At 33.5% G+C, this 13,763-nt stretch overlaps 1 protein-coding gene across 1 annotated transcript; it reads right to left on the minus strand.

Annotated features, from left to right (window-relative positions):
* Positions 1 to 395: 395 nt before the first annotated feature.
* On the minus strand, positions 396 to 4,197 carry LOC144561691 (transcription factor bHLH77-like). Its single transcript, XM_078310740.1, has 8 exons — positions 3,017 to 4,197; positions 2,179 to 2,430; positions 2,027 to 2,092; positions 1,763 to 1,831; positions 1,572 to 1,646; positions 1,063 to 1,251; positions 830 to 926; positions 396 to 709 (listed from the first exon to the last, which is right to left on the minus strand). The coding sequence occupies exons 1-8, from the start codon at positions 3,644 to 3,646 to the stop codon at positions 672 to 674; spliced, it is 1,416 nt and encodes a 471-aa protein (XP_078166866.1). The 5' UTR covers positions 3,647 to 4,197; the 3' UTR covers positions 396 to 671.
* Positions 4,198 to 13,763: the final 9,566 nt, after the last annotated feature.

Here is a 13,763-nt window from a genome sequence, read left to right on the forward strand (position 1 = left end):
TCGCTAAAAAATAAAAAGTCCAGAAGTTATATTTTTATTTATTCAACAAAAAAAATTAACTTGAATTTCCTCTAATTATTCAGAAAAAAAGAAAAAAAAATGATGAATGCTTTGCATGTTAGATATAACCACTTGCAGATTCACATATTAAGAAGTATGTTAAATATGAACATTTTCGGTTATAGATAAAGGCTGTAAATTTCAGTGTTGTTGAGGATTGCATTCTGATCAGGTACATATATCACTTGAAGTTAGTAATTAAATATACTTGACATTACTAAATGTTGCTTCCCTCAGTGAAAAGAGAAAAAAAAAAAAAACCAAGCAGAGTATAATTTAATAATAGCATTAATAACTGAGAATATTCAGAAAAAATGGTAATAAGACAACCAATATTATCTTGTTTAAGTTTCTAATTTTACGGTGGTTATTTTTCTAACATACCACCAATTATGTAACAATAATACTAAGCTACAACATAATATTACACATCTATAATGGTACATAGATTGTCCAAAGAATAACAATATCCTGAAAAATAAGCAGCCATTAAACGGGTTCATAGGTGGTTAGCTGAATCATTGCATGATCATTCCTCTCTCGTCTCTCAAACTCTCTATCTCATCTCTATGTACACAGAAGCATTAAGCTCTAAACAAGGAATTTAGGATTCATAGTTCCATCTTCATATGAGCTTGTTGAATTGTACCTACAAAATTTAACAGTAACATATAAAATATATAAGCAAGGTTTAATAATAACACAACCAGGTACTAAGTTGAAAGTTTTTTAAACAGAGAGAAAAAAAAAAAGGTTGTATGAAACGCACCGTTGAAAGCTTGAGAGGATACAGGAATTTCTTCTTGATTTTGTCTAATATCCATCTGAACTACATTTTGCAGATCATCGTGCCAAAACGCCCCAAGCTACCACAAAAAAATATGAAAAGTAATTAACAACTTATAGGCAAATTTTCATCAGTATCCCAGAAAGCAATAAAATATCACATATAACCCCCAAAAGTGAGAAAAGTAAGCTTTCCACAAATTATACAGTGTTTACCTGAGAAGCAGCATCTGTAATAGCATTAAAGAAAGGGTGCATAGTGTTGTGGGGGTCAACTGAAGAGGGACTGGAGGAAACAAAATGGAGGGGATTCGCTTGCTGTTGGCTGTTAGTGAATGGTAAGGCCAAACCAGATGTGTCCAGTGGAAATGATGAATTCAACAATGGAGCGCATGCTTGTTGCATCTGAATTCACACATCCACAACAAATATAAACAAACAAAGCTGATGAGTACAAGACAGAATAAGGTTGGTCATGAAATCAAAAAATTCTCAGGGACCTACTTCAGTAGAAAGAAAATTGCATATACCAATAAAAAAGCTGTTAACTTCATGTACAGTTGGGTTTATACTTTAGTAAAGTTGCCATTTCCTTTTCTCAAATTAGGTACAGTAAATTTCTGTTTATTGTGCCTTTCTTATTCAACGATCCTGTTACTATTGTATAATTATTACAAGCATCGTAATCTGAATTATTGTTTTCCTTTTAGAAACACAAAACTTACATCTTTGGTAAGCAGGCTCGGTAAATTGTTGAAATCTAGTTGGGGGTTCACTGTCGCCAGCTTCATTGATAAAAACTGATCACAATAATTAAAAAAAAAAGAAAAGGAAATTCAGAAAATTAAACATAAAAATTATATAGATATCGCTATTTTGAATCTGGACAAGTATATAGAAGAGATTTAATACATACCTCAACTTGCCGTTGCAATGATTGCACATAGTTTATGATTTCATCTAGCATTACTGCTTTGCCTACTACCTACATTCACCAACAAAATATATTAAAATTACTCTAAACCAGTAGAACTCTCAAAACATTGCAAATGGAATTCTATATAACCTTAATAAAAGTGCAGTGATTGATTTAAAAAGGATTCATTTGAATATTTTACATAGGAGGGCTTCAATATGTTCAAAGAATGAAATTGTCAAAAAAAAAACATAGAATTGTCACCTTATTGCAGCCTGGTACAAGGTCTTGCAATAACTTCATCCTCTGACTAATTTTCTCTCTTCTAACCTAAACAAAAACATAAAAAGAAGAAAATTATATTCATTGATCATAAAATACAAGAGCAATTCGAAAAAGTAATTTTAAAATCATACCCGCTCAGCTAAGCTGTGGCTGTCGGTTGCTTCCCCTCTTCTAGCTCTAACGTGAATGTAATCCTTGGGAGGCTCGGGTAGTTGTTTTGTACCAGTATCCTTTCCTTTGCTCTTGGCACCATTGCCCTTCTCTGTTGTACCAGTACTGACACTCCCATTTGGTTCTGATTTGGGCTTAATTCCCTCTTCTTGTGTCCCGTTACTCTCCACCGACTTGCATCTCTTTGTATCCGATCCCTTATCCTCTGAAACCTTTAGCATATAAGAAATACAATATCAGATCTTGTGCCAATTTGAAAATTAAGTGTCCATTGAGTATGAACAAGTACAATTCAGTACTATGTGAGGCTAATATAAACAATGGATGCTCAATTGAGATAAATTGGCCTGAACTGATGCTGATTCCTAATCTGAGAGGGCTATGAAGCTTAATTATGCTTAAATTGGGGTTTAATTAAAAATTGGAAATAATACTTAATTGCTCATGCAGGATTGCAGGTAATTTTCCTTGTCTATTCGTCAGTTTTGTTCAATCTAGAATTTGAGAGCTAAATAGTTATCCTAATTGGCTTCTACTTGATTAATTTCAATTTTCTGCTCATGAAATCAAGGTGCGAGTAAATGTGGCAAAATTTTAGTTTCAATTATTATAAAATTTCCACTTTTTTAATAAAAAGAATTATGTAAAGCAGAGAGAAATTTGAACAACAATTTCTGCACTACAAATAATATAAAAAAAAAAAAAACCCTCCATTTAACCTTTCAGTGTTGCTAAGTAAGAAGAATTACAAAAATACCCCTGATTAAAGATCCATTTAGTGCCACTTTTTCCACGTACCTTTTGTGTCTCTTTCCCTTTTCCTTTTGCTGATGCCTTTCTCTTTCTCACACCGATATCTGATGGACCCGGTAACCCAATTTGACCGCTACCTGATACCGGGTCTGATACTGATGACTCGTCATGACCATTAACAGCATTGTTGAACCCCAATTGAGCTTTATCCAGCAATTGTGTCACTTGTCCACCACCTAATAGTCCAGTTTCTGGCCTTTTATCCTTAATGGATGTTAAATCAAATTGGGTTATAAACCCGGGATAATTCTGCCCGTCAAAGCAAGAGAGTCTGGCAGCCCTTTGAGTGAAACTAGAATCAGGTTGGAACTGGTCTATATGGTTCATTGGTACAAGATTAGGCAACATAGGCATGAGACCCGCTCTGCCTCCCCCCATTGAGAGGTTAAGCTCTGGTGGAGGTGAAGTAAGGGACCCGGTACTGGTACCAATTGTGCCGTTGGTACTGATATAGTGGGACTGAGGCGAGATTTCGGGTTGTGAGATAAGATTTGGTGCTGGAGAAGAGACAATTGAGTTGAGTGCGGAGTCTAATTGGGAATTTGGATCTATGGATTGATCCCAATTGAGATTTAAAAAACAATGAGGCATTTCACTCGACTCTCCACAGTTCATTTTTGAAATTAGCACTGATTTGTTGGTTTTTGAGAGGAAATCACGCAATTGGCAAAATAAATACAAGTACCAAGGGATAATTGTGAGATACGAGTAAGAAATTCATGCAATGTAGGAGAATTCAGTGTAGAGTTGAGGAGATCTCCTTCATTCTTTCTTTGCTCAGTGCTGTTAAGATCTGTCCTGATATTTGAAATGAAAGCACTATTCTCAACTCTGGACCAAAGCTGAGTTTCTTTTTGTGGGAGCTGATCGGAGAAATGAATGGAGAATGTGAGAACAGAGTGGGGTTTTTTTGTTCTCCTTTTAAGTAGAAAAGGAAAGAGAGAGAAACTTGACTTTGTTTATCTATAGTAGACTATAGTAGAGAGGTGACCTGATTTATCCTGAGCAGATCAAAATGGGGGCTCTGTCTCCTAGCAATCTACAAATCTTTATGGGCTCTAAGACAGCTTTTCTGCCATGAAAAAAGGAGTAGAGAGAGAGAAAGAGGTGAAGAGGTCAGGTGGGGATGGGGTGAAGTGAGGGTGAGGGGAAGGAGAGGTGAAGGGGGGGGATGTATGTATCATGTATGTATTAATGTATGTATAATCTTTCTTTCTAATGAAACGGAGATTTATCATTTATGGTATTATATTATATTATATTATATGTATTGTTTGTTTGTGTTTGGGCATAATGATACTCAACATAATAATAGTTATAGAGTGCAGAGTGCAGAGTGCGAGTCCCTAAGCAGATGTTGTTTGCGATAAGTTATTGAGATCACCAATCATTAATTGGAGGGAGAAGCCGAGAAGGGAACAAAAGGATGCTTAGCACTTCGCTTTCCCTCTTTAATTTAATTTAATATCACTCCTATTCGCCACAGAGTACGTCGCCATTCCATTCAATGCTATACGTACATCCAAATGTACCACACAACTACCTTCATACAGTGGACGAAAGAGTATCCCAGTCATTTTTTTCGAATCTTATTCATCCAATTCCGTTATTCATAATCGGAATAGAGTGCATGTCAAAGTAAGATAATAACATTTTTATTCATTGTAGTAAGTATATTCTTTCATTTTCGCATTACATTACTAAATAAAGAATCAAATATTTATACTATATTATTATTATATGCTAAAATTTTGGTCAAAATAATATCACCGGCCTTCATCGGGGAAAAAATACAGAGAAATTTGGCTCAGCGGTGGGCAATTACTCATTTGTGTAAGTATTTTTGTGCATCAAGCATTTATGCAAAAAAAAAAAAATAATAATAATAATAAAAAATCTCAATTAGGTTTGTTACTTTGTTAGCTGATGCATTTTATTGGGACTTGGCACACATCTTTTTTTTTTCCCCCTTTTTCCTTCTCTTTGGTAAAAGACTAAAAGTACATGAAATATTTTAGTGCTTTGAAAGAAAGGTGCCTGACGTATTTTACATCTAAGCTCCATTCCTGATTGAGTCACATTCCCTTTGAATCTCTCTCCTGAAAAAAGAGAGAATACTGTTCTTTGGTGATTTATAAATTGTATTCAATTTGACTATAAATTAGGGAAGAGGTTTTCTTTTTTGCGAAATTCCTATTCAATTACCTTTATATAATGGAAGTATTTATACGCAGTCTTGATTGCGCATTTGCTCTTGGAGTGGTGTCCAGAGCATGAATTTAAGTCAAATTTCTCCGTGTTTGAAGTCCATTATTTAAAATTCAAAATAAATAAATAAATTTGGAGCCTATATTCATCTATGAAGTCAGCGACTTGTTTTAGATATTTTTAATAAAAGCAATTTATTTGATTATCAATCTATATGACAAGTATGATTTTTTTTTATTAACTTCTCGGATAATAGTATATTGTATTTAATTATTTATTATCCTATGAAACAATTAATAAATTCAAAATTATAAGTATAATAATGTTTAATCAGTCATTTCGTTGTATGATTTAGTGGCTACCATATTTTAATTATGCAACAAGTTGGAAAATATTAATTAAAACAGTGATTTTTGAAGTAATAAGAACAGTAGTGTGTGTATTCTGTATTTATAGTATAATTGTTACGTTACCAAATTTTAATAATTAAAGTCAAAGGATTTAAAAGCAAGAATCAAAAATTTTGCTAATAAAATGGAAGTTTAAATCTTAATTAAGGTTCCCCTAAATAAGTAAATTAAGTATGAATTAAAACCGCGTTGAAATTTTGAGATTTTGAGATTTTATAGGCTGAGTGCGGATGGGTTGACCCGCACTGCGGGTGGGTGCATCCGCACTCATTCAAACATGTGTTGATTTGAAATTCTGAAAAATTGGCTAAGTACTGAGTGCGGGTGAGTGACCCGCACTGCGGATGGGTTCAGCCGCACTCATGAATTCCTGTATTGAACTGAAATTCCTGAAAACAGCTAAGTACTGAGTGCGGATGAGGTTGACCCGCACTGCGGGTGGAATTCATCCGCACTACGCTCGGACTTTTCCTGAACTCTTGCCTAAGTCCCGAGTGCGGGTGAGTGACCCGCACTGCGGGTGATTTCTGTGTTAAAATTCATTCCAAAAATCTACTAAGTCCTGATTACGGGTAAAGCCACCCGCACTGCGGGTGATTTCTGTGTTAAAATTCATTCCAAAAATCTACTAAGTCCTGACTGCGGGTGAAGCCACTGTTAGTTTGTAATAATCTAGAAGTCAATAATACGATAATTTATCATAAAGCTTTGTTCATGAATTGGATGATTAATATCATTTTGTTGCCTTGAGTATTATTGAATTTATGGATCATTTCGAGTTCATGACTGAAATTGTGAAACTCCATAATATAGATGATATATACTCTTAAAAGGTCACTGACCAAGGTAATTAGCAGGAACACTAATTACCGCTATAAGGTTAGTATGTGGATTAAAAGATGGTTAAGTTTTACAAACCACCTGACACGAGATGTCATTTTAATCACATAGATACATGTTCTAGGAACATGGTATTTGACAGACCCCGAATGAAACATTAAATAGAATTGTGTTCGTGTCATTTATGTTTTCATTCAGTGTCACGTTCTACAGTATGAGGTATTTATCGTTCCCACTGAGAAATATGTATGTGTGATTTTTATCCACCGCTGTCCGTAAAAAGCAGTCATAACGGTAGCTTTTCCATATGTATAGCTTAGCTGAGGAAGTGATAGTTTACCAAGAATACTATTTGTCCCTCGTATCTCTATACGAGCTATAGCATCACTGGGCCCCTTGATAGAGTAAGATTATCTGCTAGCGGTATAGTTACAAGAGTAATTATATTTGATAATCTGCTCAAGATCAAGAAAAGATTAAGTTAGCAAGGATGACACACATCTACCTTGAAACTAATCTGATAGCTATGAGACAGAAGAACAGACACAAGTAAATTGTTTACTGGATCGTGATATTGTACAGTACAGCATCATCTGTGTAATTGGATGGTCATGATGTGTTGCCAGATGCCACCCATGACTAACAGAAGTTAAAACAGTTTTAACTCTGTTTACCAACATAACACAGATCCTATTGGGTCACACCATATAGGAGTTACTCGGAGAATCTTACTGATTAATTATAAATTGATTATAATTAATATTAAGATGGTTATAATTAATTATACGTGTTATAATTAAATTATAAATGTTATGTAAAAATAACAAGCAAAAACATTGGTTAATTTATAAACGTGTATGACACGTTGTATAAAAGTTAACCGGTTAATTTATAAATGTGCAGGACACATTGTATAAATTATCGAAACAACAAATAACCGCAAGAAAAATATATATAATTATTCAGAATAATTATACGAATATTATTTGTGTTCGGGCCGAGGGCATTCGAGTCTTTTCAGATTCGTCCTTATCCGCATGACACGTCATCGATCCTATCCAGATGACACGTCATCGATACCGAAACAAATAACCGAAAGAAAAATATATATATAATTGTTCAGAATAATTATACGAATATTATTTGTGTTCGGGCCGAGGGCATTCGGGTCTTTTCAGATTCGTGCTTATCCGCATGACACGTCATTGATCCTATCCAGATGACATGTCATCAATCCTATCCACAAGGGCAAAATGGTCATTTCACACCTATGCCACCTTGCATGTGTAGAAGCATGGAGAAGAATGTGGAAGGGTGTGGAAGGGGTATTTTGGTCATTTCACATATAAAAGGATGAGGTGTCAATGGCATATCTTGTAAATAGGCCGAACTTGGAGGGCATTTTGGTCTTTTGCAACCGAATCTAAACACTATAAATAGGGGTGGAGGGGTAGAGAGAGAAAGATATATTCACATATATACATATGCACATTCACATGTATCTTTTCGTGCAGAAACGAATCGGTATTTTCTCTCTTTCTCGGTTTCTCTCCCAAATAGTGTTTCGGTTGAGAAAAGAAAGTTATACGTAGTTGACGTATAATCTTGCGGGTTGTTGTGGAGAATATTTACGGGATCGATAAATAGTGTTTTACCGAATTTAGCGGTATGTCAGTTTTGCATATTGATGAAACTGAGCAACCGAAAATTCGTGTTTACGGGTTTTCGTCTTTTCCCCGTGAATAGTGTTTTTGCAGAATTCCGCGGTTTACGGTATTTCTGGCAGAAGAAATAAACCGCTCTCCGGTTAGTCCTGGTGGATAACCGATAGAGGTATCACACGTGTGATACTCCGAGTCGATTCCTTCCCTGGTGAGGCTCTACTCGCTCGGTCTGCATTCCAACTGTGATTTGGAAACAAGGTATAAATATGTTATATTAATCTATTTAATTTGTAAGTAGATTAAAGTTTTAGAAATCAATCATGGAGTAGATCTGTAAAAGGATTAAATTGGGTTTTGATGCCAAAGGAATACTGAAGGTGGACCGCCTTGGAAAGTTTCCTGACATACCCCGTTTAATCCTGAGCTTAAGTTGGCCGTAGAAATTTTTGTTCTACGGTCATTCCGCAACTTAAGCCTAAAAGGGGTTTTGGTTACAGCACCGCGCAAATCCCAACAGCCACCCGCACTGCGGGTGATTTCTGTGTTAAATTTCACTTCCGAAAACGATCAAGTGCTGAGTGCGGGTCAAGCCACCCACAGTGCGGATGGGTGCATCCGCATTCAGGGTAATTTTAACCCTAAAACCCAAATCAAAGCTTCTCTCTCTCCCACTTCGTCATTTTTCCCATTTTCAAGTGATTTTTGGCTAAGAGAGAAGAAAAAGAGCGTGTGAGTTTCCGTTTCTTTCAGACTTCCGATTGTTGCGAGAAATCTAGTTTGGAACCGAGTAAGCAGCCGAGGGTCTCTTCGAACTCTCATATTTGGTATTTCTTCCTCTCTTTCTTTCTTTCGAAACCTCGAATTTTCTCGATTTCTCATATTTTCGTTTTAAACTCTGTTTGGCTCCGCCACCGCCACCGCCACATAATATATATACTTGGTACTTGGTACTATCAAGTTAGAATAACTACACAAATTAAAATACCATTCAATGTTTTTTTTTTTTTTTTGGTTTCTGGTGGAGTGGTGGGGGTGGGAAAAAAGAAACCATAGTTATAAATTTATGTTTTCGTTTTCATGCTTTACTGTTCAGTAGGTAATCAAATGTGCACAACGACACTGACTACACACAGGCAGAATAGTACACAGTAAGAGTGGGTACTGTTCTCTTCTGAGGTTGTTTGTTTCTCTGCTTCAAAATCTTTAGAAAGAAGCCAAGGAATAAAGAAAAAAATAAAAAGAGTAATTTATTTTGCTTCAACCGCACACTTTGCTTTTCCATTGTTTTACACTGTTTCCATTGACTAACTTTTTTCCAGTGCTGGAAAAGATCCTTTAACCTTCCCCAAGAGAGAAAAAAAAAAAATCAACCAACCCCACTACAAGTAAAGTTTGCTTGATTGGAGGAGAGCTGGATCTTCTATTTTAGGGTTAATTGGTGTTTTCTTTCTTTCTCTCCCCCAATTAACTATTGATTTTAGGTAACATTTTTTTTTAAACTACTATGTTGATGATTAACTTTTGATTCACATCAAAGCATCTCATAAACAAACTTTATTATGTTTTTTTAAATAAATGTATTAAATTGACAAATGTGGATTCATAGTATGTGCATTTTGATGCATAAATTGTTTTACACAAAGGAGTTACGCGGCGGAAAGAGAGGACTAAAGAGAAACAAAGGCCTCATCGGATTTTATTTGAGCCGGTTACTTGTTCTAAAATTGTAAATTATGGAGGAAAACGAAAAAAAAAGGAGAGAAGGCACAAGAGGTGAACTTGCTGCCTCGGAATGCACAAGGGGTGAATTCGCTGCCTTCTCTCCTCCTCTTCCGTTCTTTTTTTTTGTTTTTGTAATAAGTTAGTTATGAAGCACAATCTTAAAATTATATCCTAACGTAAGTATTAATTTATGAAAATGTAATACTTTGGATGACTTTGATGTGCAAAAAATTTGATTGTGCATATTAAATTTATCTATTTATTTTGGTTTAAATAAATGTATTCAACAAAAATAACAATTTAAGTCAAATGAATTATTTGTGCTTTTTAATAGCTAAAAACTCTTCATCTCATGCTAAAATAGATATGCTCATATACACAATCAAATTGTTCATCCTCATAATTTGGGGTCCAGATCCCCTAAAGTGACTCAATTTTTGGGGTTTTGGATCGGGATTGTCCGATTTGAATCCGTCGCTCGGGATTGACTCAGTATTCAAATCCGTCATTCGATGTGTGCGCTTCACTTCAAAATAAATTGTCCTAAATTTGAATCCGACGGTCCCGATCTAAAACACAAAAATTGAGTTTCTTCACAGAATTTGGATTCCATAATTTAATTTGGTAATAAAATTTAATGTTAGATACTGTCCTGAAAATTTACTTTTCCAGAACCCTATGTAATTGTAAAATCAAAGCGTCAGAAGTTCAATGATTGCTAACCAGATATATTAGTAAAATTCTGATTGCAATCCGCTTGGAAATTGTAAAAGACAGATCAGAACATTTTTTTTTAAATCTTGTAAATTTGTTACATTATCTAAGAAGCATATAAAGACAAAAGAGTCAAAAATGCAGAAAAAAGAAGAAGAAAAATTTATTGAATTTTTTTTATTAAAAATAGTATTATATTTGTAAAACAGCAACCTCAGCATCCTGATTTGTAGGATACCAAATTGCAGATGACTGAAATTGATGGGGATTTCAGGGAATATGAACTAGGCTAGGCATTGTATTAAACTATTAATAAATGGATGGTGTAATTAATTAAATAAGATGGAGATTATTCTATGACAGGCATTGGGATTGCTGCTGACAGTCACATGCATGTTGGGTTAGGAAATGAATCCTGATTGGATCGCTCCTTCATATTTTATATTATTATTAAGTTTAAAATTTATTTTTGTTGAATTTTTTTATTTTTTATTTATCTGTGAACCAATTTGTTGTTCTGAGGTGGGAATGGGATGCAACCAATTATCCTGCTTCCTTTTGACCATTTCATTTCCATTACCCCTGTTTACATCCATGATTAGTGCTTAAATTTTACTATTATGGTCTAATCCTTATTTAAAAATATTTTGGTGTATGAAACTTTAACCCAATAATTTTGGTTTTGACTTTGACGGTCAGTTTATTTCGGTTAGATATATATTTTTTACTTTTAAACATAGGACACTTTAAGTTTAACAATTTGGCGTCATATCATTTTGGAATTCTGAGTAACAAACTAACGATGCAAAAAAAAAATATATATATATACTAAATTGAACAATTTATTTAGAACTGTTGAACATAGAAGTTAACAACAAGAGTTTGTACAATCGTCTTCGATAATTTCACAAATAAAAAATAGAGAAATGTTCTTGTACCCCGAGCCATAAAATCCGAGCTCGTCTATGAACTGGTTTAACTGGATTTAACTGTCCGCTAATAACGAAAATTTGTTAATTTGCCATTAATTAGCGCATCGATGTTTTAGCGCATTGTTATTTTACATTGATTGCTTTAAATGTTAGTTTTGCACGGTTTTGTCTTGCGCTTTAATTTCGTGGACAGTCTGTTAGGAGGAGTTGTAATCACTAATCCCCGAGCTAGTCCCCCAGCTTATTAACAGTCATGTAATAATTAATTAACTACTTACTTGAACGTACTTTAAAGTACAATTTAAACCCAGTTAGCTCGGGGATGTGATGGGGGATTGGTTCTAATTTTAATTATGCAAATTAACAGCTTTTGATATTTAATAACTAAAAATACAGTCTCCATTTTGAACAAGTAATCCATTAAATGAAGATTTTTCAATGTTTGTAAACACAGGTTTATATGCTTTAAAATGTGTTTGAAGAATAAGCTTTAAAATGTATTTGTAAACACAGGTTTATATGTTTGTAACAAAGATATTTTAATTTTTGTAAACACAGGTTTATATGCTTTAAAATGTGTTTGTAAACACATGTTTATATGTTTGTAACAAATTTTTCAATATTTTTAAACACATATTTATATGCTTTAAAATGTGTTTGTAAACACAGGTTTATATGCACAAATTTTCATTGTTTTGTTTATGTTGTTTTCTTGCCAGTATATATTGGTTTACTTGCTTTACATACAAGGGTATATATGCTTTAAAATGTGTTTGTAAACACAGGTTTATATGCTTTAAAATGTGTTTGTAAACACAAGTTTATATGTTTGTAACAAATTTTTCAATATTTGTAAACACAGGTTTATATGCACAAATTTTCATTGCTTTGTTTATGTTATTTTCTTGCCAGTATATATTGGTTTACTTGCTTTACACACAGGTTTATATGCTTTAAAATGTGTTTGAAGAATAAGCTTTAAAATGTGTTTGTAAACACAGGTTTATATGTTTGTAACACAGATTTTTTAATTTTTGTAAACACAGGTTTATATTAGTTTACTTGCTTTACACACATGTTTATATGCTTTAAAATGTGTTTGAAGAATAAGCTTTAAAATGTGTTTGTAAACACAGATTTATATGTTTGTAAACACAGATTTTTCAATGTTTGTAAATACAGGTTTATATGCTTTAAAATGCGTTTGTAAACACAGGTTTATATGCACAAATTTTCAATGCTGCTTTGTTTATGTTGTTTGCTTGCCAGTACATATTGGTTTACATGCTTTACTTATTCACATGTACTGTTCTTGGCACATTCAGCACAAATGAAGAAAATTTGTGCTGGGGGACGCCCTCGGGGATTAGTACAAATTTAGAGGTGTAAATTTCATGCTCTGGGACGTTCTTGGGGATTGATTCCAGTTTAGATATGTAAATTTTTGCTCAGGGACGAATTCGGGGATTTGTTTTTGTTTTTAAAAATGAAAATTTAACTCATTTACAATGAAAGTTAAACACTTGAACGTAGTAGATTAAACGTTTTTTTTTATATATTTAAATTATACGATTGTTTCGCTGCATTTGGCGGTGCTTTTGTTAAATTTGTTTAACATAGCGTTTTTCTCTTCATGCAACGAAATTCTATACAATAAAGAAAGATTGGTACTGTTATTGCGCTGTATGAAGTAAAACTTGATCTTTTTGTCGTCGATATTCTAGAAGGATGGGGGACGCACATGGGTACTTTGTTTGGGGTACAATTATCAGCTTCCTAAAAAATATTTCATTTAATAAAATTATTTTAAAACACCATGTTAGTAAAAATATTAATTGTTATTCGCTCATCCATATCATAATTTAATTTCTGATGCAAGAGAAATTTCTTTTGTAATTTTTGAATATTAAAAACAAAAAAAAGTAATTACATAAGTGCAGTACTTTTAAATTACTTTAATTAGTTTTAGTTATTTTATTATAATTTTAGTCTAGTTTTATGAATGAATGAATTTCATAGGCCCAAAAGCTTATATTTGTATCATGAACCTGTCATTTACTTAAATTATATTCAAATTAAATGATATAAATGAACTTCCGTTTTATTCAAATAAAAAATACTGCATCGATCTCACACCCACACAAAAGCAGATAAATCAAATTTCAATGCAGGATTTAAGATAAATCAAATTAAATGATATTTGTTCGTTGAAGAAAATATTTGTTCCAATGCAGGATTTAAG

This window comes from Carex rostrata, chromosome 11, assembly GCF_964058835.1.
Source record: "Carex rostrata chromosome 11, lpCarRost1.2, whole genome shotgun sequence".
Taxonomy (NCBI): domain Eukaryota; kingdom Viridiplantae; phylum Streptophyta; class Magnoliopsida; order Poales; family Cyperaceae; genus Carex; species Carex rostrata.